The 14,442-nt window shown below is 35.3% G+C and overlaps 1 protein-coding gene across 3 annotated transcripts in view; it reads left to right on the top strand.

Annotated features, from left to right (window-relative positions):
* Window positions 1-14,442, top strand: part of KCTD3 (potassium channel tetramerization domain containing 3) — a gene marked incomplete at both ends in the record, with an annotated part of 52,859 nt that overhangs the window by 11,726 nt on the left and 26,691 nt on the right. For 2 of the 3 annotated variants that reach the window (XM_080699067.1, XM_080699066.1), the window contains 5 exons: window positions 257-315; window positions 592-672; window positions 5,358-5,498; window positions 6,625-6,715; window positions 11,758-11,948. In XM_080699067.1, the coding sequence (XP_080555193.1) occupies window positions 257-315; window positions 592-672; window positions 5,358-5,498; window positions 6,625-6,715; window positions 11,758-11,948 (563 nt within the window). The remainder of the gene's footprint in view (window positions 1-256; window positions 316-591; window positions 673-5,357; window positions 5,499-6,624; window positions 6,716-11,757; window positions 11,949-14,442) is intronic. The other variant, XM_080699068.1, reaches the window with a different exon arrangement.

Raw genomic sequence — 14,442 nt, 5'->3', positions numbered from 1 at the left:
GACAGCCCCAGCTACTTAGTGAGGCCCTCTGCAACTCAGTGAGACCCTTTTCAAAATAAAGAATAAGAAATAGGGCTGGGGTATAGCTGGGAGGTAGAATGCCTCTGGGTTCCATCTCTACTACCACAAAAAGAAAAATAAAATAAAACCTTATGCCTTTTCATATTAAAAACCTAGTACTTTTCTCTTTTTTCTTCAGGTGATATTCAAGTTGCCAGTGTTAGAGAATTTACTTCATTCATTTGTTTCTTTGTAGGGGAGTAAGTATTAATGTTCTCAGGCATGAGGCAGAATTTTATGGAATTACTCCACTAGGTATGTGTTCTCTTAATATTTTTTGCTAATGATTTGATCCTTTGTAAACTAAATTTGCCCAAATGAACTGTGTTTTATATCAGGTCCTAATTTTTGATGGGATTGTTCAGTGTTTGGTTTTGTGGATTTTCATAGTAAAAAGATGTTCTCAGCTCTGTTTTAACATGAACATTTTCCTTTTCTTTCCTTATCCTCTTTAACTAGAGAAAATAAAAGTGGACTGCTGTTTTTCTGTTTGCATGCACTCTTGACAAGTTTGCTTTGACATGTTTTTAGTAAGAAGGCTTCTCTTATGTGAAGAACTGGAACGCTCGTCCTGCGGAAGTGTCCTTTTTCATGGTTACTTGCCCCCACCAGGTATTTCCACTTTACGTTGGCCTTCTTAAATATATTTTTTATTATTAAGCAATTATAAATAGGAAAATGTTTCTTGATTATTGAGTTTCTTGTTTATAAATCTGAAGTGGTAGGAATTTTAATTTTTATAAAAGTGAAGTCATATAACTGACTTCTAAGCTATAGATCAGGGGTCTGGCAAGCTTTTTCTATAAAGGACCAGATAGGCTTTATGAGCCAGAAGATCTCTGTGGCAACTACTGAACTCTGCCAAATGTTCGGCATAAATTAATGGCTATTACTGTGTCCATTCCAATTTTTGTTTAGAGTTTGTCTATTTCCCTTGGCCCATGGTTTCTAAAATTTCTGTCAGAACACTGGCTTTTGAACTCCAGCATCTGTGTGGAAGAATATTAGTGTCACCTTGGTCTCAGTTAGTTGGAAGAGTTGTCTTTACATATGTGTTATAAAGAGTTTCTGAGCAAGTTACTTTTTTCTTTTTTCTTTTTTTCTTTTTTCTTGTGATACTAGGGATGGAACCCAGAAACATTCTACCTCCAAGTTACACCCCCAGCTCTATTTTTTATTCTCTACTTTGAAACAGGGTCTCACTGAAGTGCAGAGGACCTCACTAAGTAGCTAATGCTACTGTAGTGAAGATCTATTAAATTCCAACTGTATTGGAAAATCTATTATAATACTGTCTGCCAACTGTGATCCTCCTATCTCAGCCTCCCTAAAGCTGGGATTACACGTGTGCGCCACTACGCCCAGCGCAAGTTTCTTTTTTTTAAAGTCTCTCTTGACAAATGAGAGATTCTGGTTCTTTTAGTTCAGTTCGAAAGCAATTAAATTAAGCCAGGCGTAGGGGTGGACACCTGTAATCCTAGTTCTTGGGAGGCTGAGATAGGAGGATCACAGGCTTTCAGCCAGCCTCAGCAGCTTAACAAGTTTTCAAATAAAAATCAAAAGGGGTAGGTAGGGATGTAGTTTAGAGGTAGAGAGCTCTTGGGTTCCATGCCCAGTACCCCCTCACACACGTGTTATACACAAAAAAAACAGTTAAATTAGTACATAGTTCCTGATACATAGTAACTATAACATAAATGCAAGACCTGTATACAGACTGAATTAAGGATCCATTAATTCTGTAACTTGGAGCTAGGTAAAAAGTAGAATATAAAATGATAAATCTTACTTATTATGAATAATGTAAATATGGGATAGCAGTTGAATTTTGTATTTTTATTGTAACTAACTATTTGCAGTAAGCTGCTGTATTGATGCATTTTAGATTCAGTGAAATTCACATTTTATATTTCTGTTACAATAGGACATTTAAAAAAATAATTTTTATTGGTGCATTGTAGCCATACATCTTAATTGGATACAAGATGGTGGAGACATACATGCACACATCACCTAATTAGCCCTTTCCCAGTTTCCACCCCATTTCCTCCTCATGTTTGGCTTAATAATTGACTTTGATATGTTTGCTAATATATATCATGAACATTAGAGAATTTCCCTCTTCTCCCCTCCCATCCCCTCAGTTAGGTTGCCTTGTTTGCTCATCTATAGAATCTCCTTCATCTAGAGTTCCTCCTATGACCCATTTTCTCCCCAGCTTCCACATATTAGGAAAAGCATTTGATTTCTTATTTTTTTGACTGGCTAATGTCACTTAGCATAATGTCCTCTAGTTCCATCTGTTTCCCTGTAAATGATGTAATTATGTTTTTTTTTAATGTCTGAGTAAAATTCCATTGTGTACATATCCCATAGTTTTATAATCCATTTATCTGTTGATAAACATCTTGGCTGGTTCCATAGTTTGGTTATGGTGAGTTGTGCAGCTATGAACATAGATACACATGCATTAGTTTGGTAGTTTGGTTTCCTTTCTTTTAGGTAGATACCCAGAAGTGGTAATACTGGATCATATGGTTAGCTCATTCCCATTCTTCTGAGGATTCTCCATACTTTTTTCCAAAGTGGTTGCACTAATTTGCAATTCCACCTACAATGTATTGAGTTCCCACTTCTCCACATCCTCACCAGGATTTGGGGTGTGTGTGTGTGTGTGTGTGTGTGTGTGTGTGTGTGTGTTTTGGTGGTACTGGGGTTCCTGGAAACCCTTCTGACTCTGGGCTACTCTCCCAGACCTATTTTATACTTTTTTATTTGGAAACAGGGTCTCTTAGGTCAATGTGGCTGACTTTGAACCTGCGTGATTCTCCTGTCTCCGCCTCCCAAGCACAGGGATTACAAGTGTGTGCCACCACACCCAGCTGTTGTTTGTCTTTTGAATGATTGTCCTTCTAGTTGATGTTAGGTGAAATCTCAGGGTAGTTTTAAATTGTGTCTCTGATTGCTAATGATGTTGAGCATTTTTTATGCATTTATTGGCCATTTAAATTTCTTCCTTCACGAAGTGTCTAGTTTATTCACCCATTTTTTGATTGGGTTATTTGTTTTGAATTGCTTGAGTTCTCTGTATATTCTAGATATTAGTCCTCTATCAGAAGAGTAGTTGACAGAAATCTCCCATTCTGTTGGCTCTCAGTTGAGGTTCTTGATAGTTTCCTTTGCTGTACAGGAGCTCTTAGGTTTCATGCAATCCCACGTATTGATTCGCTTTTTAGTTTCTTGTGCCTTTGGGGTCTTGTTCAGAAAGTTTTTATCTATGCCTGTGTGTTGTGGTGTTGGACCTATGCCCTCTTTAAGGAGCCTCAAGGTCTCTGGTCTAATTTCCAAGTCTTTGATCCATCTTGAATTGACTTTTGTGCAATTTGGGAAAATGGGGTTTATTTCCATTTTTCTGCATATGGTTAACCAGTTTTGCCAACACCATTTGTTGAACAGGCTATCTTTTTCCCCAGTGTATGTTTTTGGCCCCTTTGCCAAAAATCAATTGGCTGTAATTTTGTGAATTTGTTTCTGAGTCTTCTATTCTGCTCCATTGGTCTGTATATCTGTTTTTTTTTTTTTTGTCAGTACCATGCTGTTTTTATTACAATGGCTTTGTATTTTAAAGTCAGGTATTGTAATTCCTTGGTGGTTTTTGTTGCTGAGAACTACTTTGGCTATTCTGGGTTTTGTGTTGTCCCAAATGAATTTAAGGACTGATTTTTCAATGTCTATGAGGAATGATCTTAGTAATTTAATGGGTATTGTGTTGAATCTGTAGATCACTTTTAGAAATATGGCCATTTTAATGATACTTATTCTGCCTATCCATGAACATGGAAGATCTTTCCATCTTCTAAGGTCTTCTTTGATTTCTTTTTTCAGTGTTTTATAGTTTTCTTTGTAGAGGTCTTTTACCTCCTTGGTTAAGTTTATTCCTAAGTATTTTATATTTTGTGGGAAATCCTGAGTGGAAGTGTTTTCTGAATTTCTTTTTCAGTGGATTTATGGTTTGTGTACAGAAAAGCTTCTGGTGTTTAAGATTGATTTTTTATCCAGACACTTTGCTGAATTTGTTGATAAGTTATGTAAGTCTTTTGGTTGAGTTTGTTGGGTCTTTTAAGTATAGTATCATGTCATCTGCAAATAGTGAAAATTTGAGTTCTTCTTTTTCTATTTGTATCCTTTGATTTCTTTTTCTTGCCTTATTGCTTTAGCTAGAGTCTCAAATACTATATTGAAGAGAAGTGATGATAATGGACATCCTTGTCTTGTTCCTGTTTTTAGAGGAAATTTTCGAAGTTTCCCCCCCATTTAATATGATTTTGGCTGTGGGTCTGTTGTAGATTACCTTTATGATTTGAGATATGTTCCTTCTATTCCAATTCTCTGCAGTGTTTATATCATAAGTGGATGTTGGATTTTGTCAAATGCTTTTTCAGCATCTTTTGAAATGATCATGTGATTTTTTTATTTTGGGCCTGTTTATATATAATGAATTATATGTATTGATTTTTGTTTGTTGAACTAGCCTTGTTACCCTGGAATGAACCCTACCTGGTCCTGGTGTATGATTTTCTTGATGTAGTTTTTAATGCAGTTTGCTAGGTTTTTTTTTTTTTTTTTTTAGCAGTTTTGCTTCTAAGTTCATCAGAGATATAGGCCTATAGTTTAAAAAAAAAAAGCTTTTTTAAAAAAAGCTTCCTTGAGCTATCTTTTTTTGGTTTTGGTATTAATGTGATGTTGGCTTCATAAGATGTATTTGGGAGAGTCCCGTTTTTTTTTTCTTTTTCACGAAATAGATTGAGGAGTATCGAGATAAGCTTTTCTATAAAGGTTTTATAAAATTCACTTGGGAAACCATCTGGTCCTGGGCTTTTCTTTGATGGTATGATCTTTATTGCTATTTCAATCTCTTTGGTTACTATTGGTTGTTTTAAATTTTCTATATCTTCTTGACTCAATTTAGGAAGGTTGCATTTATCTAGAAAGTTGTCAGTTTCCTCCAGATTTTCCATTTTGTTGGAATATAGTTTTTCAAAGTAGTTTCTTATAACCCTCTGTATTTCTACACTGTCAGTAGTGATACCTCCTTTTTCATCTCTTATCTTTGTAATTTGGGTTGATTCTCTTTAGTTTGCCTAGTGCTTTATCTATATTGTTAAAATTTTCAATAAACCAGGTTCTGGTTTTATTGATTTTCTATATTTATTTTTAATTCTTTGTGGATTTCTCCTTTGATTTAATAATTTTAATTTTGGGAAAATAACTTAGAAATTTTGTCCTCTTTTTTATAGGCATTCCTAGTCGTAAAATAAACAATACAGCTAGGTCTTCTGCTGATCCTAGGAATGGACTAAATCCTACAGAAGGGGAGGCTCAGGGAAATGGTACACAGCCTGTTCTCTCTGGAGCTGGAGAAGAGACTGTTAGGCTTGGTAAGCAAAGATTACATTCATATGAAAAGAAAAATGCATGTTTTAGTTCTTGGTAATATTTGAGTAATATTTTTGAATATGTAATTTGTTTCTTCTCTTTTTTTAGTCTAGATTTATCCTTTATATATTTTCCATCTTAAATCGTCTTTCTTTGTTTGCAGTACTGGGAATTGAACTCAGAGGCATTCTACCTCCAAGCTATACTCCTAGCCCTATTTATTATTCTTTTATTTTTTATTTATTTATTTATTTTTTTGGTGGTACTGGGGTTCCTGGAAACCCTTCTACCTCCGGGTTACACTCCCAGACGTATTATATTTTTATTTGGAAACAGGGTCTCTTAAACCAGCAAGGCTGGTTTCGAACCTCTGCGATCCTCCTGTCTCTGCCTCCCAAGCGCAGGGATTACAAGTGTGTGCCACCATGCCCGGCTATTTATTCTTTATTTTATTCTTTATTTTAAAACAGGATCTCACCGGGCGTGGTGGTACACGCTTGTAATCCCCGAGCTTGGGGGGACGGAGACAGGAGGATTGCACAGGCTTTAAGCCAGCCATACTGGCTTAAGAGACCCTGTTTCCAAAAATAAAATAGGATAAAATAGGTCTGGGAGTGTAGCCCAGAGGTAGAAGGGCTTCCAGGAACCCCAGTACCACCAAAAAAAAAAAAAAAAAAAAAAAAAAAAACCAACAACAACAGGATCTCACTCAGTTGCAGAGGGCCTCACTAAGTAGCTGAGGCTGGCCATGAACCTGCGATCCTCCTGCCTCCGCCTCCCAAATACTGGGATTACAAGTGTGTGTCACCATGCCCAGCTGAAAAGTCTTAGTTAACATAAAATTTTTATTTGAGATGTTATGTGATCTTCTGTTTGTTCTGAATAATTAGAAAAAAGGATTGACAAACTTTCTTTTGGGGGCCAAATATTAAAGTTGAAATTTTAGGCTTTGTCAGAACTGCTTTTATGACTCTGCCATAAAAGCCTGATAGACAATTTATAAACATAAGCACCTGGCTGTAGTCCAACCAAACTATTAACAAAAACAGGCAGGATTCTGGAATTGGTTTGTGAACCATCATTGGCCAACCCATTTTCAAATGTAAAGTATTTCTCTAAAATCAATAGGATTTCCTGTGGATCCACGGAAGGTGCTAATAGTAGCTGGCCATCACAACTGGATTGTAGCTGCATATGCTCATTTTGCTGTGTGTTACAGGTATGTAATAATGATGGCTTACTTATTTTAGATGGTAGTTTTTAGTGATTTTGATTTTGCTGGGTGTGGTGGTGCATGCCTCTGATCACAGTATTTGAAAAGCCGAGACAGGAGGATCTTAAGTTTGAGGCCAGCCTGAACAACTTAGTACAACCCTATTGCACAATTTAAAAAGGCCTGCGGGTATAGTTCAGAGAGAAAATCCCCAGTACTAAAAATAATAATAATCGTAATAATTTTGATTTTGTGTTCTTAGGTTTAAGAGCTGTTTCTATTTTTTTTATTTTGTGTGTGTGTGGGTTTAGGGATGGAATCCAGAGGCATTTGACCTCTGAGCTATATCCCCTGCCCTATTTTTTATTCTTTATTTTGAAACAGGGTCTTACTAAGTTGTAGAGAGCCTCACTAAGTAGCTGAGGCGAACTGCGATCCTCCAGTCTCAGCCTCCCGAATGCTAGGATTACAAGCGTTAGCCACCACACCTGGCTGAACTGTTTCTATTATCTGTCAAATCTTTCCTCTGAATATTTCACTCACTAATGTATTTCATATTTAATATTTAGTTTGCTTTTGCTTTGACAGCTAATTTATATTATGGATAGTCTTCATATATCTTAAAATATTTCCCATGGTATGAACTATTATGTAACCAAGATGCCTGCTTGTTTCTTTGTAGCTACTGAGTCATTTTATCATTATGTTAGATATAGAAAGGATTATTCATATAAGCACCATAATTTTTCTCTTTAATGATGATTCAACTGTTTATGCTATATAGTAGGGAAGAGTAAGACTGTATTGGTGATAACTACCACATTGCTTAGAGTGAAGTAGTGAAGTAGGATTCTTGTGGGCAGAAGTAGTCAGGTTTGCTATCTATATTGTGTGAGAGTTACACAATAACTTGGTTTTACTAATTCTTGCATTCTTTGAGAGTAAAAGGGAATAAAGAATAGTGTGGACCAGTGAACTTTATTTTTAAGTGGGGAAAGGACAGGTCTCTTGGTGGTGTAGAAGCACAAAAATGGCTGGGATGATACTAGCTTAGATTGTGATCTCATGTAATTTAGTTGCTGAAAAATGAAAAAGTATATGATTTTTTTGTCACTACTAACTTTGGTTAAGACAAAACAGCCACAAATAGGTTAAAAATGTCTTTTTACTTTGAGAGTGTTTTGTGGACTTGTAAATATAACTATTAACTCGGCATTGGTGGCACACGCCTGTAATCCCAGTACTTAGGAGGCTGCAAGTTTGTGACTAGCCTCAGCAATTTAATGAGGCTTTCTGCAACCTAGTGAGATTCTGTTTCAAAATAAAACAGTAGGGCTTAGGTATAGCTCAGAGGTAGAATGGCCCTGGGTTTGCTCTTTAGCAACACACACACACACACACACACACACACACACACACACACACACAGAGAGAGAAAGGTTAATTATTAAACAGTATAGAAATGATAATTTGGATAATCCTGTGGGTAACTTTTATATTAATTTTCAAGTCATTTTGAACTTACCTATCTTATGGATATGACTTAAGGCTTTTAGACATTAAAAGAAATATCATACAAAAATTTGAATAAGGAATTCCAGAAAGCTATGAAATGATTACAATAAGTTACTGGAGCATAACATAACTTGGGTTTTGGTATGATGCTTGTTTCTTGCCAGAGACACATTATATTGCAGAAACTTTTACACAAATGACAAATATAAGAACAATGATGCTGTGACATATTCTGGGCTTTGACCAGCATCCTTCTTTGCTTTTACTTGTTAGCTAGGTTGCAGCAGTATGCTCTTGCACAGTGAGAAAGGGAAATAATTGGGCACAGTGGATTCTTCATGTATAGGTAAACAATCCAACATTATGACAGTAAAAAGATTCAAAAAGAAATAAATCTTATACCACCATATCGAGAGTATAATCTTTTCCAAAGATTTTCCTCAGATTATTGTATTAATAAGTTAGAAACCTTTTAAAAAGAATACTATAGTGAACATCTACTTGTTCTCATAAATTTACTAATTTTCTGTATTATTAGGCTTTATTTTTTTTAATTTTATTTTTATTTTTATATTTTTGCTGGTCTGGGGATGGAACCCAGGGGTATTTGACCTCTGAGCTACACCCCCTGCCCAATTTTTTGTTCTTTATTTTGAAATAGGGTCTCAGTAGTTGCAGAGGACCTCACTAAGTAGCTGAGGCTATCCGCGAACTGCGATCCTCTGCTCTCAGCCTCCCAAATGCTGGGATTACAAGCGTGCGCCACCACGCCTGGCTGGCTTTATTTTTATGTCCCTTTTTCTTGCTGAGTTTTTAACAGAACTTTTTGTTTTAAGGAAGAATAATTGTGCATGTTGCAGCCCTCTGTGGTTTGTATTCTACTTTAGGTCTTTAACCATAGGAATTTTACTTTTTTGTATTTGGTGAAAAGTTTAAGAATTTGTTTTATTTTCTTCCAAGTAGATAGCTAATTATGTTTTGAATGTTTATTATATAAGTCATCCTTTCACTGAATTTGAAAGCCCTTTTATCTTTATGTTCAGATGTATTTATATTCACACACACATAAACACACACACACACACAGTCTGTGTGTGTATGTGTGTGTGTGTGTGTGTGTGTGTGTGTGTGTGTCTCAAGTGTTTTGAGGCTCATTTCTTTTGACATATCTGTTATACAATATCAGATACAGTATATTTATAGTAAATTTTCAAAAATCTCATAGGGATTACCATCTACTGAATTTCTTTGATTTTTTTTTTTTTTTTTTTTTTTTTTTGTGGTACTGGGGTTCCTGGAAGCCCTTCTACCTCCGGGCTCAACTCCCAGACCTATTTTTTATACTTTTTTATTTGGAAAAAGGGTCTCTTAAACCAGCGCGGCTACCTTCGAACCTGCATGATCCTCCTGTCTCTGCCTCCCAAGTGTGGGGATTACAAACGTGCGCCACCACGCCCGGCTTTCCTTGATGTTTTAGTGAAGAAATTAATTGTATTTCTTGTATAGCTGTCCTGACTCGTGAGTCAGCAGTAAGAAGTAAGTGCTGAAAAATCAGAGCTTATTCAGCCTTATTTTACACATTTAAAATCTTACATTAGTGATAAGCAAAATTATATAGTAAATGTGTTTGTTTCTTCTTTGTTGTTAATTTTAATTTAAAGACAAGTAAATTCACATATCTGGACTTAACCTTAATCGTTGTGGAAAAAAATAAACTTAGATAGTAGGTTCTCTGTAAAACAGTAGATTGCATGTAGTGCTTTATTATTTACATTTCTGAATTGTATTTATCTCATTAAATCAAATCCAGCAGCTTTACAGTGAACACTCCTAGGAGCCTAGTGAAAGTCCACATCCACAATGCAGCCTATTGTTGTCATTCCCTATGAGCTGGCAATCCCTGCTTTATGCCCATTCTCAAAGTCTCTAAAAGTGTCTGTTTCATTCGTCAATGTTTATCAATGCTTAATTTATTAGATAATTATTCTCATTTGTTCATCTTAACACATGATCCCATCTGGTGGTTGAAGAGAGTACTTATAATTACAGGGCTTTAAATGCTGAGGAAAAATGGATGACATTTTCTGTGTATTGCTTTGAAGTTGAAATAAGGAAAACAATTCTTCAAGTTAAGGCTGAAATATGTATATTTATGAATTGTATTTTAGCATACATATTTAATGAAAATAAAACTAATGAGGTGTTTTTAATTAGTTTTCTTCAGTGACCATCATTTATGAATATCTTGTTTATTTTATTCTTTAATTTGGAGCTAGGGATTGAACTCAGGACCTTGTGCTTACTAAACATACATTCTGTCACTGAACTTCCTTCCCTGTTCCCTAAGTTTGATTTTTGCAAATAGTATGTCAAGTGGTATGTTGAGGAACAGTTTTTTTCCCCTTTATCTTCTCTTTAGTCACTTTAGGTAGGACAAAGAGTAGGTAACAGTTTGGTTTGCATTATTTTCTTAGTGTAACTTTATCTAGCTATCTACCTAGATATCAATCATTTTTTGGTACTAGAGATTGAACTCAGAGACATTCTACCTCTGAGCTGTACCCTTAGCCTTATTTTTTTGTTTTTAATTTATAAACAGGTCTTAGTAGGTTTGCTGAGACTGGACTCAAACTTGGGATCCTCCTGTCTCAGTTTCCGAAGTACTGGGATTACTGGCATGCAGTACTACACCAGGTTCTTTTTTTTTTTTAAGTATAAATTTATTATTTTTAAAGTAAAAATAGATAATAAATAACTTGATTCATTTTGTGATTATATAACTATAAGAAAGTATAGTCATACAGAATACATATCTGAAGGACTTAAATTCAGATAGGGCAAAAATAATGTTAAGGATTGACAGGTGTTTATCAGAGAACTTAAACATTAAAGCATACATTAGCTTTTACATCTGGGGGAGTTAATAGTCCCATAAAGCTCAACTTTAAAAGCTAGTCTTCAGAGAAGGATTTTCAAAGCCCACACTTTGTTAATTTAATTGTTGAGGTATTAGAATGCATGTAGTATACTTTACCTTGCTTACTTGAACAGTTGTCTGAAATAGAAAAAAAAAAAAACATATGTAGTGCATTGATTTCAGTTAGCTATGGTAACCAGGAAATAAAACACCTGATTAATAATTCAAAGGAATAATAACAATTCTCAAATTTTGATATTTGTTGACTTTCTCTGCCCGTACAAAATTGTAGACGCACTATTTCGTGGGAAAATGTGAAAGAAAAACTTTAAAAATTTTATATTTTAGATTTTTTGGAGGAATTTCTTAAATTATTATTTGTGGAAATATAGAACTGTAGTCTCTTTAAATTTAAAGTGTATATTTGTCCTGTTTACATATAAGATTTATCAGGGTTGATATTCTGGCTTTGTAAATGCTATCTTTTCATTTACAACTATAAATATGGGTAGGTAGCTGTAGTTATTTTTGTGTATTTGTGTAGTACATCAACTTGTATTCTATTTGTTTAACTGCTACTGAATCTACCTCATGCATTCATATTCTTTCTTAACAGAATCAAAGAATCTTCAGGATGGCAACAAGTGTTTACAAGCCCATATTTAGATTGGACTATTGAACGTGTGGCTTTAAATGCAAAAGTGGTTGGTGGTCCACATGGAGATAAAGACAAGATGGTTGCCGTTGCTTCTGAGAGTAGCATCATCCTCTGGAGTGTTCAGGATGGAGGGAGTGGAAGTGAAATTGGTAAGAAGTGTTTGATTTGTGTTGCATTTTGCTGGTACATATTTTATCTTGAGATTAAAGAGAGATTGACCCTAAATATGAAAATTAACTTGGACTGTTAGTTAGCTGCAGTTGCCACGCCTTCTTTCCAGGGTCTAGTAATGGGGAGACTACTCAGTGTGAAAGGAGTGATCTGGTAAAGAGGGAAAGGAAGTGTTTCAGATGCTCCAGCTGAAACCTGCTGCAATAGGAGGGTATTGTTTTTGGTGGCTGTGTTTTCCACCCCCTCATACGACTGGGCTTGAAGATGGGGTGGATAAATTTTTTACTCATTGCTCTTCTAGACTAGAAATTGTCAAACTTTTTGGTCTCAAAACTCCTTATTGAGGCTCTTAAAAATTATTTAGAACTAGAAAGAGCTTTTGTATATTTATTACCTTTTGATGTTTAACTGAAGATTTTATAAATATCAATTTTAAAATTGCAATAACATCTCTTATGTGATGACAAGTAACATTTTAATGAGAAAAACTTTTTTAAAAAAATTGACAAGAGTGGCTTTAGTTTTGTGGTGTGTGTGGGGTAGTGCAGATTGAATCCACGGGTGCTCTACCATTTAGCTACATCCTTAGCCCATTTTTATTTTGAGACAAGGTCTCACTAAGTTGCCTAGGCTGGCCCAGAACCTATCTTACCTTCCTGAGAAGCTTGGATTACAGGCATACACCACTGTGCTTGGCATGGTTTAGTTTTATGTCTTTGTAATATGTTTTTGAATTCTGATACTTATTTTTTCATTCAGTTTGCTGTGATACACTTATTTGAAATATATATAGTTTGACCTTAACACAGATAGGTAGCTGGAAGAATATGTTTTTATAGTCTTTAAGACATTTGTGAGTATTCTTGACTCTTCTGGAAGAAATCTGAAGTCAGCAGTGAAATTTTCATATTTTGTTAAGTTAAAATCCATCAGTCACTTTCTTTGTACTTTGAACGAATCTTTTATCTATGCTTGTTTTATAACATTGTGTGTTGATCATTTGGAAAATGTTTTACTGAGTTTTGGTAGATCTTCCCAATGTTGATACCAGTCATTGAACAGTTTTAAAAAAAAATCAGTCTTTAGTATCACCACTGATGATATATCTGAACTCTGTGTGTTAATGAGTTATCACACTGTGTGGCAAATAAATTTTTCATAATACTAATTTTTACTTGAAAATTTTGAATTTTTATCAGTTGCAATAAATATCAATTGTTTTTCTTGAAGTAATAGGCTTAGATTTTTGTTTTGTTTCATTTTGTTTGGTATTGGTGACTCTCAGGAGCATTTTTCCTCTGAGCTACATCGCTAGACCTGTTCTTATTTTTATTTTTTGAAACAGGGTCTTCGTAGATTGAGAGTCTTGCTAAGTTGTTGAGGCTGTCTTCAAATCTGCTCTCTTCCTGTCTCAGCCTCCCAAGTACTGGGATTACAAGTGGGCATCACCTTGCTCAGCTTAGTTTATTTTTGAGAAAGGTTCTTCCAAGTAGTCAAAGCTAAATATCCATGATTTTAGTTATCTTTTAAAATTAAAATGGCATTCATTGAAAAACAAACAAACAAGTAGTGTAGCTCTCATCTCCAGGAGTTAGGAAGTTTTTCCTTTACAAAGCCATAGTACATAAACGTGCAGAATATTAAGACAACACATACTAAAAAATTCAGATTTAGTCTACAAGTTTTTACTGCTTCAGCAAGGGCATTTTTATGTTAAACTGGCCTTGTTGTCTTTCCTTGAAAGTGTGTGGGAGAGAATTTAATGGCTTAGACAAGTACAGCTCAGTGCCACTGTCTTACTTGTGCTACGGTGCCTGCTGCTTTTACCTTGCTGTGAATCATCATTTCAAGTGTCAACACAATGTCCTGGAAAATGCTGTGAGATTCATAAAAGTTTCCAACACTTCGAATACACAGCGCTACTTGTAGTTTGTGGCCAAGTATTCACATAAAAGATGTTTAATGAGCTGGATGTGGTGGCATGTGCCTGTAATCCAGTAGTCCTCACACAGGAAGATTGCAGGTTTGAGGCCAACCTTAGCAAAGTAGCAAGATCTTCAGCAACTTATTGAGACAGTGTTTCAAAATAAAAATATATAATATGGCTAGTTTGGAGGTAGAATGCACCTGCGTGCAACCCCCAGTACCACCCACATACACACGCAAATAAATAAAGTTAAAAATATATATTTAATGATTAGCTGATGTTGCTACCAGATGAGTACAGCAAAACAGCAGTCTAGCCTGGTCTGTATATTTATCTGTATGTAAGACATCAGTATAATTCTGCAGATAAAGATATCGGCTCTGCCAATTCTTTAATTTGAAAAGTGGCATTGCTGTGATTTTTTTAAAAATTTCTTTGGACTGGCTTTGCATGTAGAAGCATTCATCTTTGTCATTTTTCCAAGGCTTTACTGGTCTCCAGGCAATTGATGATGCTTTTCCAGCCAGTGCCGTGCCATAATTGAC

This window comes from Muscardinus avellanarius (genome assembly GCF_963383645.1).
Source record: "Muscardinus avellanarius genome assembly, chromosome: 7".
Classification (NCBI taxonomy): Eukaryota; Metazoa; Chordata; class Mammalia; order Rodentia; family Gliridae; genus Muscardinus; species Muscardinus avellanarius.
This window is presented reverse-complemented; position numbering and strand designations above follow the sequence as displayed.